General features: G+C 39.1%; 1 protein-coding gene across 2 annotated transcripts in view; it reads left to right on the top strand.

Moving 5' to 3' along the window:
* The first annotated feature begins 5,907 nt into the window (after window positions 1-5,907).
* The window catches only part of b4galnt4a (beta-1,4-N-acetyl-galactosaminyl transferase 4a), a 120,126-nt gene continuing 112,553 nt past the window's right edge, over window positions 5,908-13,480 (top strand). The window contains exon 1 of one of the 2 annotated variants that reach the window (XM_026919365.3): window positions 5,908-7,407. In XM_026919365.3, the coding sequence (XP_026775166.3) occupies window positions 7,266-7,407 (142 nt within the window). In that variant the 5' untranslated portion in view covers window positions 5,908-7,265. The remainder of the gene's footprint in view (window positions 7,408-13,480) is intronic. The other variant, XM_034307479.2, reaches the window with a different exon arrangement.

The following is a 13,480-nucleotide window of genomic DNA, read 5'->3' as shown; positions in this document are numbered from 1 at the left end:
AACATATAATATACTACTGATTGATAAAGTTTGTATTCAATATGTACTCTGGTGAAAAATTGTTAAAATTTTATTATTATTATTGTTGTTGTTGTTGTTGTTGTTATTGTTATAGTAGTATATTTTGCAATTTGTCTACAAATAATTCAAAATGAAAAAATGAATTCCAAGTTAAAAATGAAATATTGATGTATCCTGCAACAAGACCACAATCTAAAACAGACTGGAAAAAAAAAAGCCCCTCTCAGTTTTCACACATGATCTCAAGAAGGAAGTGTATGAAATATGCCTATCGTACATTTTATCTTATCTGTTTAAAGTTACATTTAATGTTGTGAATCATCAATGAAGCAAGTTCCAATTACCATGTTATGTTATACGTTAAACAGTCATTTCCTCACCAGTTCCTCTTTTTATCTCTTTGCTGTTAATAAGAGAAAAATGCAGCTTGTCAGATTATCAAGAAACCACAAAGCTCTCTGACTCTGACTGTTACTATGCTCTGAGACTGCTTCCAAAATTGCTAAATAAGATTACATGTTTTCAATCCATTTATGTGGAGTACAAATACAAGTTCCTGTGTTAGTTGTTACTATAGAAACAATAGCAAATTAGAATGAGTGCATTAGTATAAACCTTGCTGTCAGAGCTGTTGTTATAGAAAATTAATCAAAAGCTTCTGCACAATCTGAAATGAGCATTCAAAAGCACTGTGGTATAAATTCCCTTGCCTTCTTCTGCACTCATCTGTATAGGTGAAATGCAGAACCTATAATACCTATGCAATTACAACAGAATGTCAGCCATAGGTTATGTAAATCATTAAGGTAAATCAGTAATAAACCTCTTAAAAGCTTTAGATTCTCTTAGTGTAGAGATCATCAGCTGTAATAAGACTTCAGCAGGAGCCTTAAACAGAGAGTCATTCAGAGGGATGGGTAGGTTGGAGTGCCATAGATTCCAGTGGCTGCTTGATAATTTGCAATTCCTCTAAGGAACAGCAATGTTCTTAAAGATGACAGAATTATAGCTTGTGCAAGGGGAGTGATGGTATTTTATTTTAGCTTTTAGTCTTTGAGCTCCTCCCATAGATCTCGAGGGTAGATACAATGCGGATCTCCAACCATGTTTGGAGGTGTAAGCACAAGAGTGTTTGTTAGATGACGGTGTTCCTATTAAAACTAAACTCTGTTACATGAAGAGGTAAGAACAGTGGAGTTGTAGCAGAACCATTCTCTGACATGGGGAAACATAAAAGAGGTTTTCAAAAGAAGGTCATATGAAACTTCAGACACACACACACACACACACACACACACACAGAAACCCATAGTAACCCTCAGCTATCTCTCACATCCAATCCAAGGACATGATATAGCTTACATTCACTGCCACGTGCAACAACAGCCAGTTAAAATCTTAAAAGGATTCATAAGGTAAGTCAAACTGAGGACATAGCAGTGGTGGCTCCATTTCTATATCTTTATTGTTGCATCTTCTTTGTATGAAAATTAGTGTAGCTGCTACTTCTTCATTACCCCCATATTCCCTGGACTCTCATAATTACACATCTTTCCTATTAGTTTCAGTGTAGTTACTGAATTATTACATAGTAGTTACTAATTCATATGTTTTAAGATAACAGAATATTAACATGGTACTTTAAGTGATTAGTATACTTAAAATGCATACATGCTGCCTTTCTACTTCCAAATGTGCTGAAACCTAAACTCAACTGACTCATATTTTAGATTTTATCAAGTACACTCAGTGAAAATGAGTCACCATGGAGGGGAAGTGGCTGGTAAGATGCACCTGTTGGTGAGCGAGAGTTGCCGAGGCCTCAGCTTTAAACCTGTCCAGATTCATAATCCACTTGACATTTCATCAGAGGTTGGCCAGATTACAGTAATACCACGCCTGCTTTAGAGAGAGGAAAACAATGAGAAACAGGATTCTCCTTGAGAGGAGTGGATATCAAAAAGGAGCGCTTGTGAGCACAGGAGTAGAGTCGACCTTTTAATGAGCGCCACAGTCACTCCCTTCCTCTTTTTTTTCTTGCAGCTTTGACTGCGCTCCCATGTTGTAATAAATATAACACTGTTGACAGTTGGACATGTCATCCTGAGCACTACTTACAGAGCCATGCTCTATCCTTTCATGACTTGTACTGGACAGCAAGCTCATCCAGGCATGTCATGTTAGCTACACTTGTCTCTCAAGGAGATGGACGCTTTGGGAGATGAGGAGGAAATCACACAGACACTTATAAGACTGTCCTGAAAACTGCATGCCAAATTTTCAAATAATAACCATATTATAATCCTTAACAAAAGGTTGTTTTTGATAATAAGTGTCATAAAGCTATTTACCACTGACTAATATCATTTTAACGTTTAAATGTCGTGGGCGCTTCTCAACTGTTTGTATATATGTTTGGACTGTACAGACAAGCACTTACATATCTAACATTGATACTTCTACAAACTTCAATAATAATGCAAAATTGACATTTCATTGACAATAACTTCATAATGTTATATTTGAAATACAATTAGATATTTTGTTTGCTACTAATGTAACGCAGACAGCACAACAGATTACAGAATTCATAACTACTTACAGTATAGACAGATATTTTGTAAGGTAATAGGCTAAAACACACATACTGAGCTAAGGATTACACAGTACTGTTCACTCATTGTTTCTTATTATTATGTCAAACAATTATCTAACAGAAATTGTATTTTTTGGCATTTTGGTATTGGTAAATTGTAAAAAAAAAAAAAAAAAAGCAAAAAGCCTGAGGAATACTAGAGGTGGTGGCCTTTTTGAAAAATAGATAAAGTAGTGGTGTAAGGTATGCATTTAAGGGTTAAAATGTAAGATATCTTTATACTGAGGTGCTGTTGAATTCTTGAATATGATTGGTCGAAAATGTAATTAATTTTAACAGCAGCTCTGTCAGTAGTTCTGGCTGCAAAGCAAATTACAGGTTTATATTAATGTGCTTGTTCTAATATTTTATTGTTTCTATAGTAACAACTTAAATATGAACACTCCACATAGATGCTAATAATAAATAGATTTTCTTTCCTTTTTTAAATAAAAGTGTTGTTTTTAAGAAATAAAAACATACAGTTATTTATGTGGTGAAGCTTTCTGTAAGCAGACATTTATTTAACAAGTGGTTTTTGTCTTATTAACTTTAATATAGAGAAAGAAACAAGAGGCTGGTAAAGGAACAACTGTTTACAGTTGCTATCATGTAAGTGATAACAGGAACTAACTTGTCTTGTGAAAGATCCACAACGTCAAACATAACTATAAATGAGTAAAATGTATGATGTGTCAATCATTAATAGATTAAAATATTGTAATCACTGGCACATTGATATGGTGTCAGAGGAATAAGACATTTCACAACCTGCTATTATGAGAAAACAATCACACCAGTACGCCACTGATTATTTTCCTATAACAGCACACCCTGTCATGATTTATTTCTTACTTAGCATTATTCACATTTCCTATTAAGAGCTTAGCAAATACTGACAGCTTCATAAATGCCTGTATTAATCATATAACTCATAATAAAAAAATTAATTCAGAGGCTAATAGAGTAGATCAGACATTCTGCTATTTCTGTTTTCTCACACAGCTTAATCCAAAATTGATGTCTGGCTTGGCATAAGCTATAAACAGTGTGTTAGGAATGTTCTTGAAAAAAACTAAATCAACTGGAACATCTATAAACAGTGCTGTGTTCTGACACTTTTTATCCTTGCACAGTACAAGATGTCAAATATTTGCTATTGTAGTTGAATTGTGTAGAAGTCAGTTATTATTCCTTATGCATCTGGATTTCCACAACACGCTGCCGTTGTTCCCATATAACACTGCATCTCTGTGTAACCAGTTACTAAAATATCTATTGTCGCAAAGGCGATTTTTACACAATGACTCATTCTATGATGTGTCAGCATTCTCTCGCTTTCTGTTAATCCGCATGATTTCAATTTGCAGCTCTTGTTCTGTATTATATGGTGTCATTTTTTTCACAGACTGAGTGTAAGATTTATTTGTTACTGTCCTTTGTCTGAATTTACTGCTGGTTGGGAACAAAGACCCAAAAGAACTACACAGGAATCTAAACTCCAAACACACCATAATTAATATACATGTACTAAACAAATTATCACAAATTAGGATGTAAGGAAGATGGTTGTAGATGGTTAGTAGACCTTACAGGGCCTATATAAAAGGATTGTGGCATCAGGAAAGGTTCCATAATAAACAAGAGCTGCAGCAACAAAAAGTGTTCTTATTTATTTATAACATTCTATAGTCAAAGAGGAACTGTTTGTTTATGAGTAATTTATGAGTGACCTACCACCGTCCTCTGCACATCTTTTGCATAGATCATTCCAACACTCCAAACTGCCCCCTCAGAAAATAACAGAAGTCCAGTTCAGTTCAGTGGGTGTGCAACAGGAAGCAAGAGCACACTAAACAGTGGCAACTGTCTTATACAAATACTGTATTGTACAAATTTGCATTTTTAGAACATGACTTGTTCCTTGGTGAAAAATAAATGGCCACATAATGACATTACTCCACTGGCTCCACAGTTCTCTATAGTTTCTATAGTTCAAGGTTACAACGATGATTTAAATCAACATGATCTACACATGATTCATTACATCTGTACTAATTCTTAGGAGTTATGGAACATCTCAGAGACAGAGTGATTTAAGGTCAGTTTGGATGGCAAGGCTTATTTCAGCCCTGTGCCTCCCATATCCGTATAGGCTACTTAGCTGAGGCAGAAGGAGTTCACTTGGAAAGCTTACTAATTAAAAATATTTCTATTTACTGACCTCTGCCTCCTTATGGATTGGTAATGTAACTGCAATTTCCACTACTGCAATATTCACTACCACAAATTATTATTTTTTTATCAGTGAGAATGAGATCAAAGAATGAACTATTCTGTACAGTATGTAAGCCTCTGAAAGAAAGAAGCAGGGTAGTGTTGCCACCTCACAGCTTGTGGGTCCCTGGATCAATCCTGAGCTTGGATTAATGTCTGCGTGGACTTTTACGTTCTCGCCGTGTCTGTGTGGGTTTCCTCTGGGCTCTCTGGTTTCCTCCAACCTCCCAGTAACATTCCAGTAAGTGAACTAGCTATGGTAAATTGCTCCTAGGAATGAAGCAGTGTGTGAATGCGTGTGCATATTGCCCTGAAATGGACTGGTGTCCCATCAGAGGTGTGTTTCTGCCTCATGCCCAGTGTTCCCAGGACGGGCTCTGGATCCACCATAAACTTGACCAGGATGAAGTGATTACTGATGATAAGCTACAAGCTAGATCTAGGCTAGATCTCCATAGATGCACAAAGCCTGCACAAAAATATACAACAAGAACAACAACAACAGCAATAACAACAACAACAACAACAATAATAATAATAATAATAATAATAATAATAAAAATATTATTATTTGAGGCAGTAACTGCTCATGGGGTGAAAAATTAGAGAAAAAAAATCATTTAGAAGTAAAAAGGAATTTAAAAGTACTTATTTTTAAAACAAATTAACATTGCAAAAACTACAAATGCACTCAGTTTTGACAAAGCTGACAGTTCACAGCTGCTTTCCCTCTTAACAGGTGCTTTAGTAAACATACCGCTGCCGTGACTGCAAATGGCGTCGTGTTCCACATATAGTACACTACGTAGAACATAGAAGCCGTTCCACTTATGCCCTACGTAGTACACTGTGATAGGACGTATGGTGCCATTTGAGATTCGGCCGTTGATTCGCTGCTCCCGTTGACGCTCCTAGCTCGGCTTATGATAGGTCAAAGCTCACTGCGGCCCCGCCCAAGTTCGGTTGCCCGGCAGCGTCATGGATGCTCAACTGAGGAGCGACGGAAACGAGAGCCGGAGACTGATCGTGCTGGGAATGGAGTGGAGACTCCTCGGCTTTGGAGGATTCAGAATAAATGAATTTCTTTGAAAAAAAGAGCCGCAAGAACCGGAGGTACTTTTCTAAATTGCGACGTGTGACACAAGGAAGCGGAGGAGAAGAGCGCCTGCGTGAGTCGCGCGCGCGGATGGAAACGGAGCTCGCGGGGTTTGTAGCAATCCTACTCTCGCGAAAGAGGAGTGTTATCGTTTCCGGTGGCGTGTGTGACAGGTTACTGTAAGTCGGATGCATGTGCATTGTGAAGCGTGCTAGGTGAGAAAATCGAGATGAAGCGCGTGTGAGAGGTGCGTGTACACCTCCGCGATGATGCCGAGCCACAGACTGACAGAAACATCGCGTTTATTTCCCACTTGCCGAGAGTTGGAGCTGGGCATGACCGATCCCCTCCGCGCTAACATCCCCACATGATCCTGTGACTCCTTCACATCGCTGCGTGTGCTTTAAACCAGCGCCCGGGTGAGATCGCACCTGCTTCAGGAGTGCGCCTCTGTGTCCCCAGGAAATGAAATACATCGGCTTTTCTCCGGGAAGATCCAGGAATAAAGGAGAAATCAGTGCAGCCAGGGTGTAGCTTACTGTGCGTTCAGAGCCTGTAGGCGTTGCACATGGGCGTTATGATGGCATGCTGGTAGTCAGTTAGTGACAGTAATACTGGATGTGATTATTAGTGCAGCAGAAGGAAACATCCCGCCTGTGTGGTGCTTTAAAGAGCACATGTCAGGAGCGCTGTGAGAGGGACAGCCCTGTGGCCTAACGCTGCACAAAGTTCAGGGTAAAAGGCTGTAGAAGTGGTCGAGGTGTGACTGCTCGCTGACAGGGACTAACACTGAGGCAGGATCAGAGTTTAATCAGTGTCAGCGAGGCCACACTGAAAGAGGATTGCACCGGATTAGTGCGCATCTCCTACCACTGTCAAGTCCAGAGTCTCGGGATGGGTTTGTTCTGAGCCGCGCCGTTTTACGCACCAGATCCGTCATTAGACATCAGAAAGTGATCAGTGCGGAGATCCACCTCCAGCATCACGAGCATCTCCAGCACGGGCCGGTAAAGCCGCCGAAATGACTCGAGCATCCAGACGGACGTCACTGTGTGAGTGGTGAGTGTGTGTGTGTGCGTGTGTGTGTGTGTGGGTCTTAAAGCCAGCGCGCGCTGCGAGTCGGACCTGTTGAGGCGGCGCTCCTCGGCGGGGAATGTCGTTGAGCACGAGCCCGCTGTGGCGGAGGTGAGCGCGCGCTGTCCGTTTTCCGCCCCCCGGCTCCGGCTCGCTGCGAGGATGCTGCGCTTCCCGGTGAAGAAAATCAGGAAGCAGTTCAAGCTGCTGCTCTTGCTGGTGCTGCTCACTTTCGCCGTGTGGTTCACCTACCTGCACATCAACCAGGGCAAGTCCATCCGACTGCACTTCAACTACGGCAAAGGTACGGGACAAGCGCGCGCACTGTGCCTGGTGTTTAAATCATGCACTAGATGCAAACAGTCCAGCGGTTTGCTGAGATTTGTGTCTTAAAAAAAACAACAAAGTTTGCTTGAGATTTCAATGCATCTTTTTCTGCAGCATTTCTGCAGTAATGCTATCTGTTTCTACATCACTTACAGATCAAAGTTGTGTATGTTTTGTAAGTCACTGAGATATGAAAAAAAAAAAACCAGGGCAGCATGCTGATTTTTTTATTTTTTGATTTTCAGTATGATAGCAGTATCAGAGCTTTATATATCTTCTGATACTTGATAATTCTCTGAAACTGACATCCTTTTAGTAACCAAGCCGACTCTCTGCAACTTCTGCGAAACATCAGAGGTATGATAGTGGCATGCATTAAGACAATTTGTGTTCAATCACTGAAAAAATAGTGCCTTTTCTTTTTTTCTGGGGCAGTGCCCTTTTCATTCGCACCTTTATTTTGTACCTTTGACCTGGAAACGTGGATATTCTGTAACTTAAAAAAAAAAAAAAAGATTTAAGGTACATAAATGAGTTGGACTTTAAATGTACAATGCATTCACCTTACTAGGATAAAAGATACATACTAAAGGGTGGATCATGTTAGTCAACGAAACACACGTTCATGGCATAAAATACATCAGTATGTCAAACCTAAACAACTTCCGATTCAGTCCTAATATCAACACTGGACCTGTGCATCCCTGAAGGAAGACACTTCTCTCAAATAGTTTACAAAACAGGTCTGTACTCGTTTATAGTTTCAGCATCATGCACAGTTCTAATTTTAAAAAATCATTTTTGCACAGCAAAATCCTTGGTGTGTTAAATTAACACCTACAGTGTTTATACAACTCCAGATGGACCCAAATGAACAGTGGAACATGAGCAATCTGGCAGTATCGTACAGTCGTGTGCTCAAGTCGTGTGGTTCCAGTTGTTCCCTTTCGCTTTGTGTTGAAAAAAAAAAAAAACCCAATGTGTGCAGAGAGCATTTTGCAAATTAAGAGACAAATTAATTCTACACTTTCACCACAGCAAGGTTAAATTGAGCCGAGTGCATTATGAAATAGGATACTTGGTCCTCTCATTAAAGATTCAAGATTAAAGATTGATGAGGTCACGTCATGACGTTAAGCCTAAATAATGCTATCGAATTGTAATATTACGATTTTCTTCTAATCATCAGCATGTTAATTTGTATAGCCTGCAGCATAAGTGGTACTAAAGGGAATTTTCCATTGACTAATGAGGTATTTATTCTCCTCTGTTGGAATAACAGTGGACCATTAATCCTTTAGTGGTTCTTGTAATTGAAAATGATTTAATAGAGTAAAACAAGTGTCGGGAGGTGTGTGTAAAAAAGCGTAGGTTCCAAGCAAGCCACTTTCATGCCTTCACATTGCATTTATAGTGTAGTTTGATGGTGAGGGGGATCGGGTAGTGCTGCATGCAAAGCATTGCCATTTCCCAGCTAACAGATTTATGATTGGCACAGTAAAGACTGGACTGAATTTGGCCTGCAGTAAATACATTGCTGAAAGATTTATTCAGTGAGCTAAGAAGTCTGTTTTCCTCACTGAGTGAGTGAGGTGTCTGAATGCACCTTTTCTCTTTGCATTGCTGCTTTGCCTTTGTTTTTTCTCTGCCTGGTCTTTTCCCCTGTTTCTCTCCCTACTCATTATTCAATATTAGTGAATTTTTTACTGCTTTTGCGATTTTCCCTAAACACACTAAGCCAAAGAACCAAGGACACACCACAGACACCATGCCAAAGGATGCCAGAGAACTATTGCCAACCAAGGCAGACTGGAAATACACTCCAAAACTACAAATGACTGCTGGGATGCATGTATTTATGTGTTTGTTTGAATGAAATAACACTCTACCAGGAAGTGGTAGCAGTCTGCATACTGTTATAAATAGCATGTAAAATATCAGATACCGGTATCAGTATCTATAGCAGTTCACTATTCTTTTTTGATTTTTTTTACCCCATTTTCTCCCAGTCATTTGATAATTTCTCCCTGGTCATTTGATAATTCCCAAGCTACCAAACAGGAAGAGTGAGAACTAGCAGGAGCTTCCACCACATTGTCTCAAACTGCTGCTCATGCTGCATCACAGGGTAGTGTAACATACACAGAGGAAAGTGCTATCTGCCCTCTTCCACATACATGAGCTCATAGACACCCACAATTGGCTAGTGTAGCTGTTATTGATGCAAGAGAGAATAATGAATTCACTTCCACCCAGTAAGCATGGCCAATTTTACTCTGTTGGCCTCCAGGCCATGGAACTCATGATCTCCTAATGACAGGACAAACACTTTTCTGTTGTGCCACTCGGGAACTATTTTGACATATATAGTGTGCTGGTATGTGTTTTGGAACAGGGCCAAACAAAATAACTTGTTTACTTTTTTCCTAAAATGTCTGTTTATTGTTTATTGAAAAACCTTTGCAATGGCAGCGTAGAAACAAGAGAACATAGGAAAACGAAGTAAATAAAATTATGGTAAGAAGGCATACATTAAAAAAAATCCAAACCTTCACAAACAATAAATGAGACACTGTCAGGCCTTCCACATCTGAAATAAATGAAGGAAATTGTCAACACACCATTGCATTGTAAATGTAATTTTCTCCCAGTTTAAAAGCTCCATTATATTACTTATATTATATTACTTACTCCATTATATTACTTATATTACTTACTCCATTATATTGCTTATATAAACCTTGGGGGGAAAACTTTTGCAAGTTGAACTCTCGAAACTCTTGAAACTTGTACTAGGTACAGTTTTTACATGATTCAGAATTTAAATAGTTTTTGAAGGCATTTTGAATATAGAATATACTCCATATATTTTGAAATATAGCTAGCAAATGAGCAGTCTGTGAGCCCTCTTGAAAGTGGTATCTGCTTGCTTTGCTCACTTCCTTTTCAATTCCCCAGCATATATTTGCTCCACTAAGCAACCAGTCCTAGAACGCTTTCGTGTGATGGTGTCTGAAGTCTATTCAGCAGGCTTAATTGGCTCAGACAAGGGCTGAATAATGCCAGAGGTGCAGGACACACTACAAAAACTACAGGGGGCGGTCAGCTATTGGCACTTGTTTGTGTCCGATAGCTGGCAATTAGCTTTGTGTGTCAGGACCCTAATTGTTAGCTGGGCATATATTAGCATATTGAAGAGTGAATGTAAAGAAGGCTTGTGGTATAAGTGGTATGGTATTGGGTACTTGTGATTTTGTAATGTGTTTACTTACTATATGCTGGCTATGAATGGTGTTGTGCTGAGAGATGCTATACTGCGCTACAGAATGCTATATAGCATGGCAAATTACTGATTAAATTCTGATTTTTTGCTCGTTTAAGTGCTTCTGAACTCTATGTGCGTCATCTCTTTTCTCTAACTGCCCCAAACTGACCTCAATCATATCCCAGGGACGTCTACTTCTGGCTACACTAGTCTTCAAGTGCGCACCAAATCAATCTTCTCCAAACACAGAAAGCTCTCTTTCTCTCCGCTTACACTTGTGGAATCATTCAAGTGCAAATTGCTTCACTAATCCTAAATTAGCTTAGTAATGCCTATGGAAAATACAAGTACACCACACCAAAGTGAATTGGAATAAAAATAATTAAAAAAAAATTTTAAAAAAACCCAGACAAATGACAGCATTGAGGTACAGGAATGGCGCAGTGGTTCCCAAACAGCCACATTATATTTTTACCTCAGAACACACAGTGGTCACTTTATATCCCAGGATTCAGGAAAATGTTCTAAGAGGGCGGTTTAAGTTGCACACACATGACCTGTTCCCGGAACAGAAGTGTTTTTAGCTGTGTGAAAAGTGAAGAAACGAACAGACATGAGCGCTTGGTGTAGGTAAGAGTTGCACTCTGATTCTTTGTATAAAGGATGTGTTGTATTCAGTGTGAAAAAAAGTGAGATCTTATTCCCAAAGCTTATTTAAATAGAGAAGTGAAAAGGGTGAGGCAACGGGAGCATTCAAGGACGTAGCTGAAGAGTGGCAGGTTGGTTACAGGGAGAGACGGAGAATATGCCTATGGGGAAAGGTCATAGGAGTGAGTGTGACTAAAGCTTAAAGGGAAAAAAACCCACCCTTGCTCTCCTCTTACAGCTCCTCTAAGGAAAGAAGTTAATGTATACAATGAAGAGTCCTGCTTTGAAAAGGTTACGTAGAATAAACCATATAACGTCAGTGCCAACTCAGAGTCATGGTTGCAAATTTGAAGTAAGGAATGGTTTAGGTTAGACTGAGGTGGGAATTAAACCCAGTGTGAAATCCAATAAATCACTTGAGTTGATAACTAGTGAATGACATTTGTATGACTTTGGGTCGTCCATGTGCGTAGCAGTTGTCTGAAGTTGTTGATATTTGCTCCATTTGCGTCTCAGCTTCACATACTTTATTGCTTTACCTTTGCTAAGGACTACTTAAACCACAATGCTGTTAAATTCGTAACATGTTGATTAATTTTCTACAACAGCAGCTCTGAAAATAGTGGCATAATTCAAATAACAGGGTTATATTAACACACTCGTTCTAATATGTTATCGTTCCTATAGTAACAGCTCACTCAGACAACTTCTCAGACTGATGAGGGAGTGACTGTTTATAGCGGAGGTAATGAGTGATAACAAGAACTAACTTGTTTCTCTTATGTTCAACAGCATTAACTGTAACTATAAATGGTTAAAAATTTTGATGTGTCATTTATTAATAATTTAAAAATTGTAGTCACAGGCAAATTGCTCTTATATAAAAGGAATAAAACACTTTAAAATAGGTTTTGCTGCTATGAGAAAATAATCAACTTCAGCGTCCTAACAGTAACTCCAACATGTTATTGATTATTTTCCTATTAAAGCATACCCTGTCATGTTTTATTCCTTATTTAACATATTTAGAGCATCTTTAGCTGCACATTGTGTCACAGCGTTAAAAGATGATAATAACCAGCCTCATTTACAACCACTGTGAAGTTCGGCTGAATATGAAAATTGCACACACACATATTCTGGTTTCTATAACCAGACCAGTGGGGTGCACCACTTTTCCAGTCGCCTTCAGTAGGAAACGAAGCAGAAGGCATTTCTGCATGTCATTTACCAGAAGCCAATTCAACAGTAAAATATTTTCTTCTCATTGTCAGTTTTTTTTTTTTGGAGGGTGTGTACACAAATTTTCTGGCTGGTAATAATTGAATTTTCAATTCTCTGGTGTTGGGAATTTTAGGTTGTTTGCTACCACCAAGGAACCTAAGCCTGCTTTATGTAAACAAGGGGTTTGGAACACAGCCATCCCCATTCTTCCCACAGGATTGTGTTGGCTTTAAGCACTGCCAGACTACTTTCACACCCATTGCACTTGAATACTGTTGTCAACATTGTGCACAGGGACGATATGGGGCCTGTACACAATGCTATCTGATTTGTGCTTTAACTCATGATGGAAAATATCAAGAAGTTTATATAAGCACATGACGCTAATATGACGAACAGTTGCAGTGTTTCTGAGCTTGGTTATATAGTAAGCTCCAGGATTTCAATAATAAAGCAAGGTGTGCCTGAGGGATGCAATGGTCATATGAGGAATTATTCTATATCTCTCTTAAGACCCTGTAGCACACACATATAGGACATATTCTCTTTCGGGATACTGCTGAAAAGCTGTGCTGCATTGAATTTCGCATTATTTTACAGAAAGTGATCCAGCTGAAGAAGCAAGATTACAATCAGCCATGAAAGATCCAGTTCCTCCAGCTGATCACTGCAGAGGCTTTTGTTGTGATTGTAAATGAAAAGGTCACCTTCATATTGTGAATTTCTTACAGTTATGAGCACATGGTTGCACTGAGATGGATAGAGACAGACACTCTAATTCGCAACACTGCGAACCATTTTCCTCTGATCAAAAGAGCGATTCAGTCACAAAACGACACACACACACAAACACATAGACTCTCACGCACTCTCTCACTCTCTCTCTCTTTCTCTCTTTCTCACACACACAAAC

This window comes from Pangasianodon hypophthalmus, chromosome 9, assembly GCF_027358585.1.
Source record: "Pangasianodon hypophthalmus isolate fPanHyp1 chromosome 9, fPanHyp1.pri, whole genome shotgun sequence".
NCBI classification, from domain to species: Eukaryota; Metazoa; Chordata; class Actinopteri; order Siluriformes; family Pangasiidae; genus Pangasianodon; species Pangasianodon hypophthalmus.
This window is presented reverse-complemented; position numbering and strand designations above follow the sequence as displayed.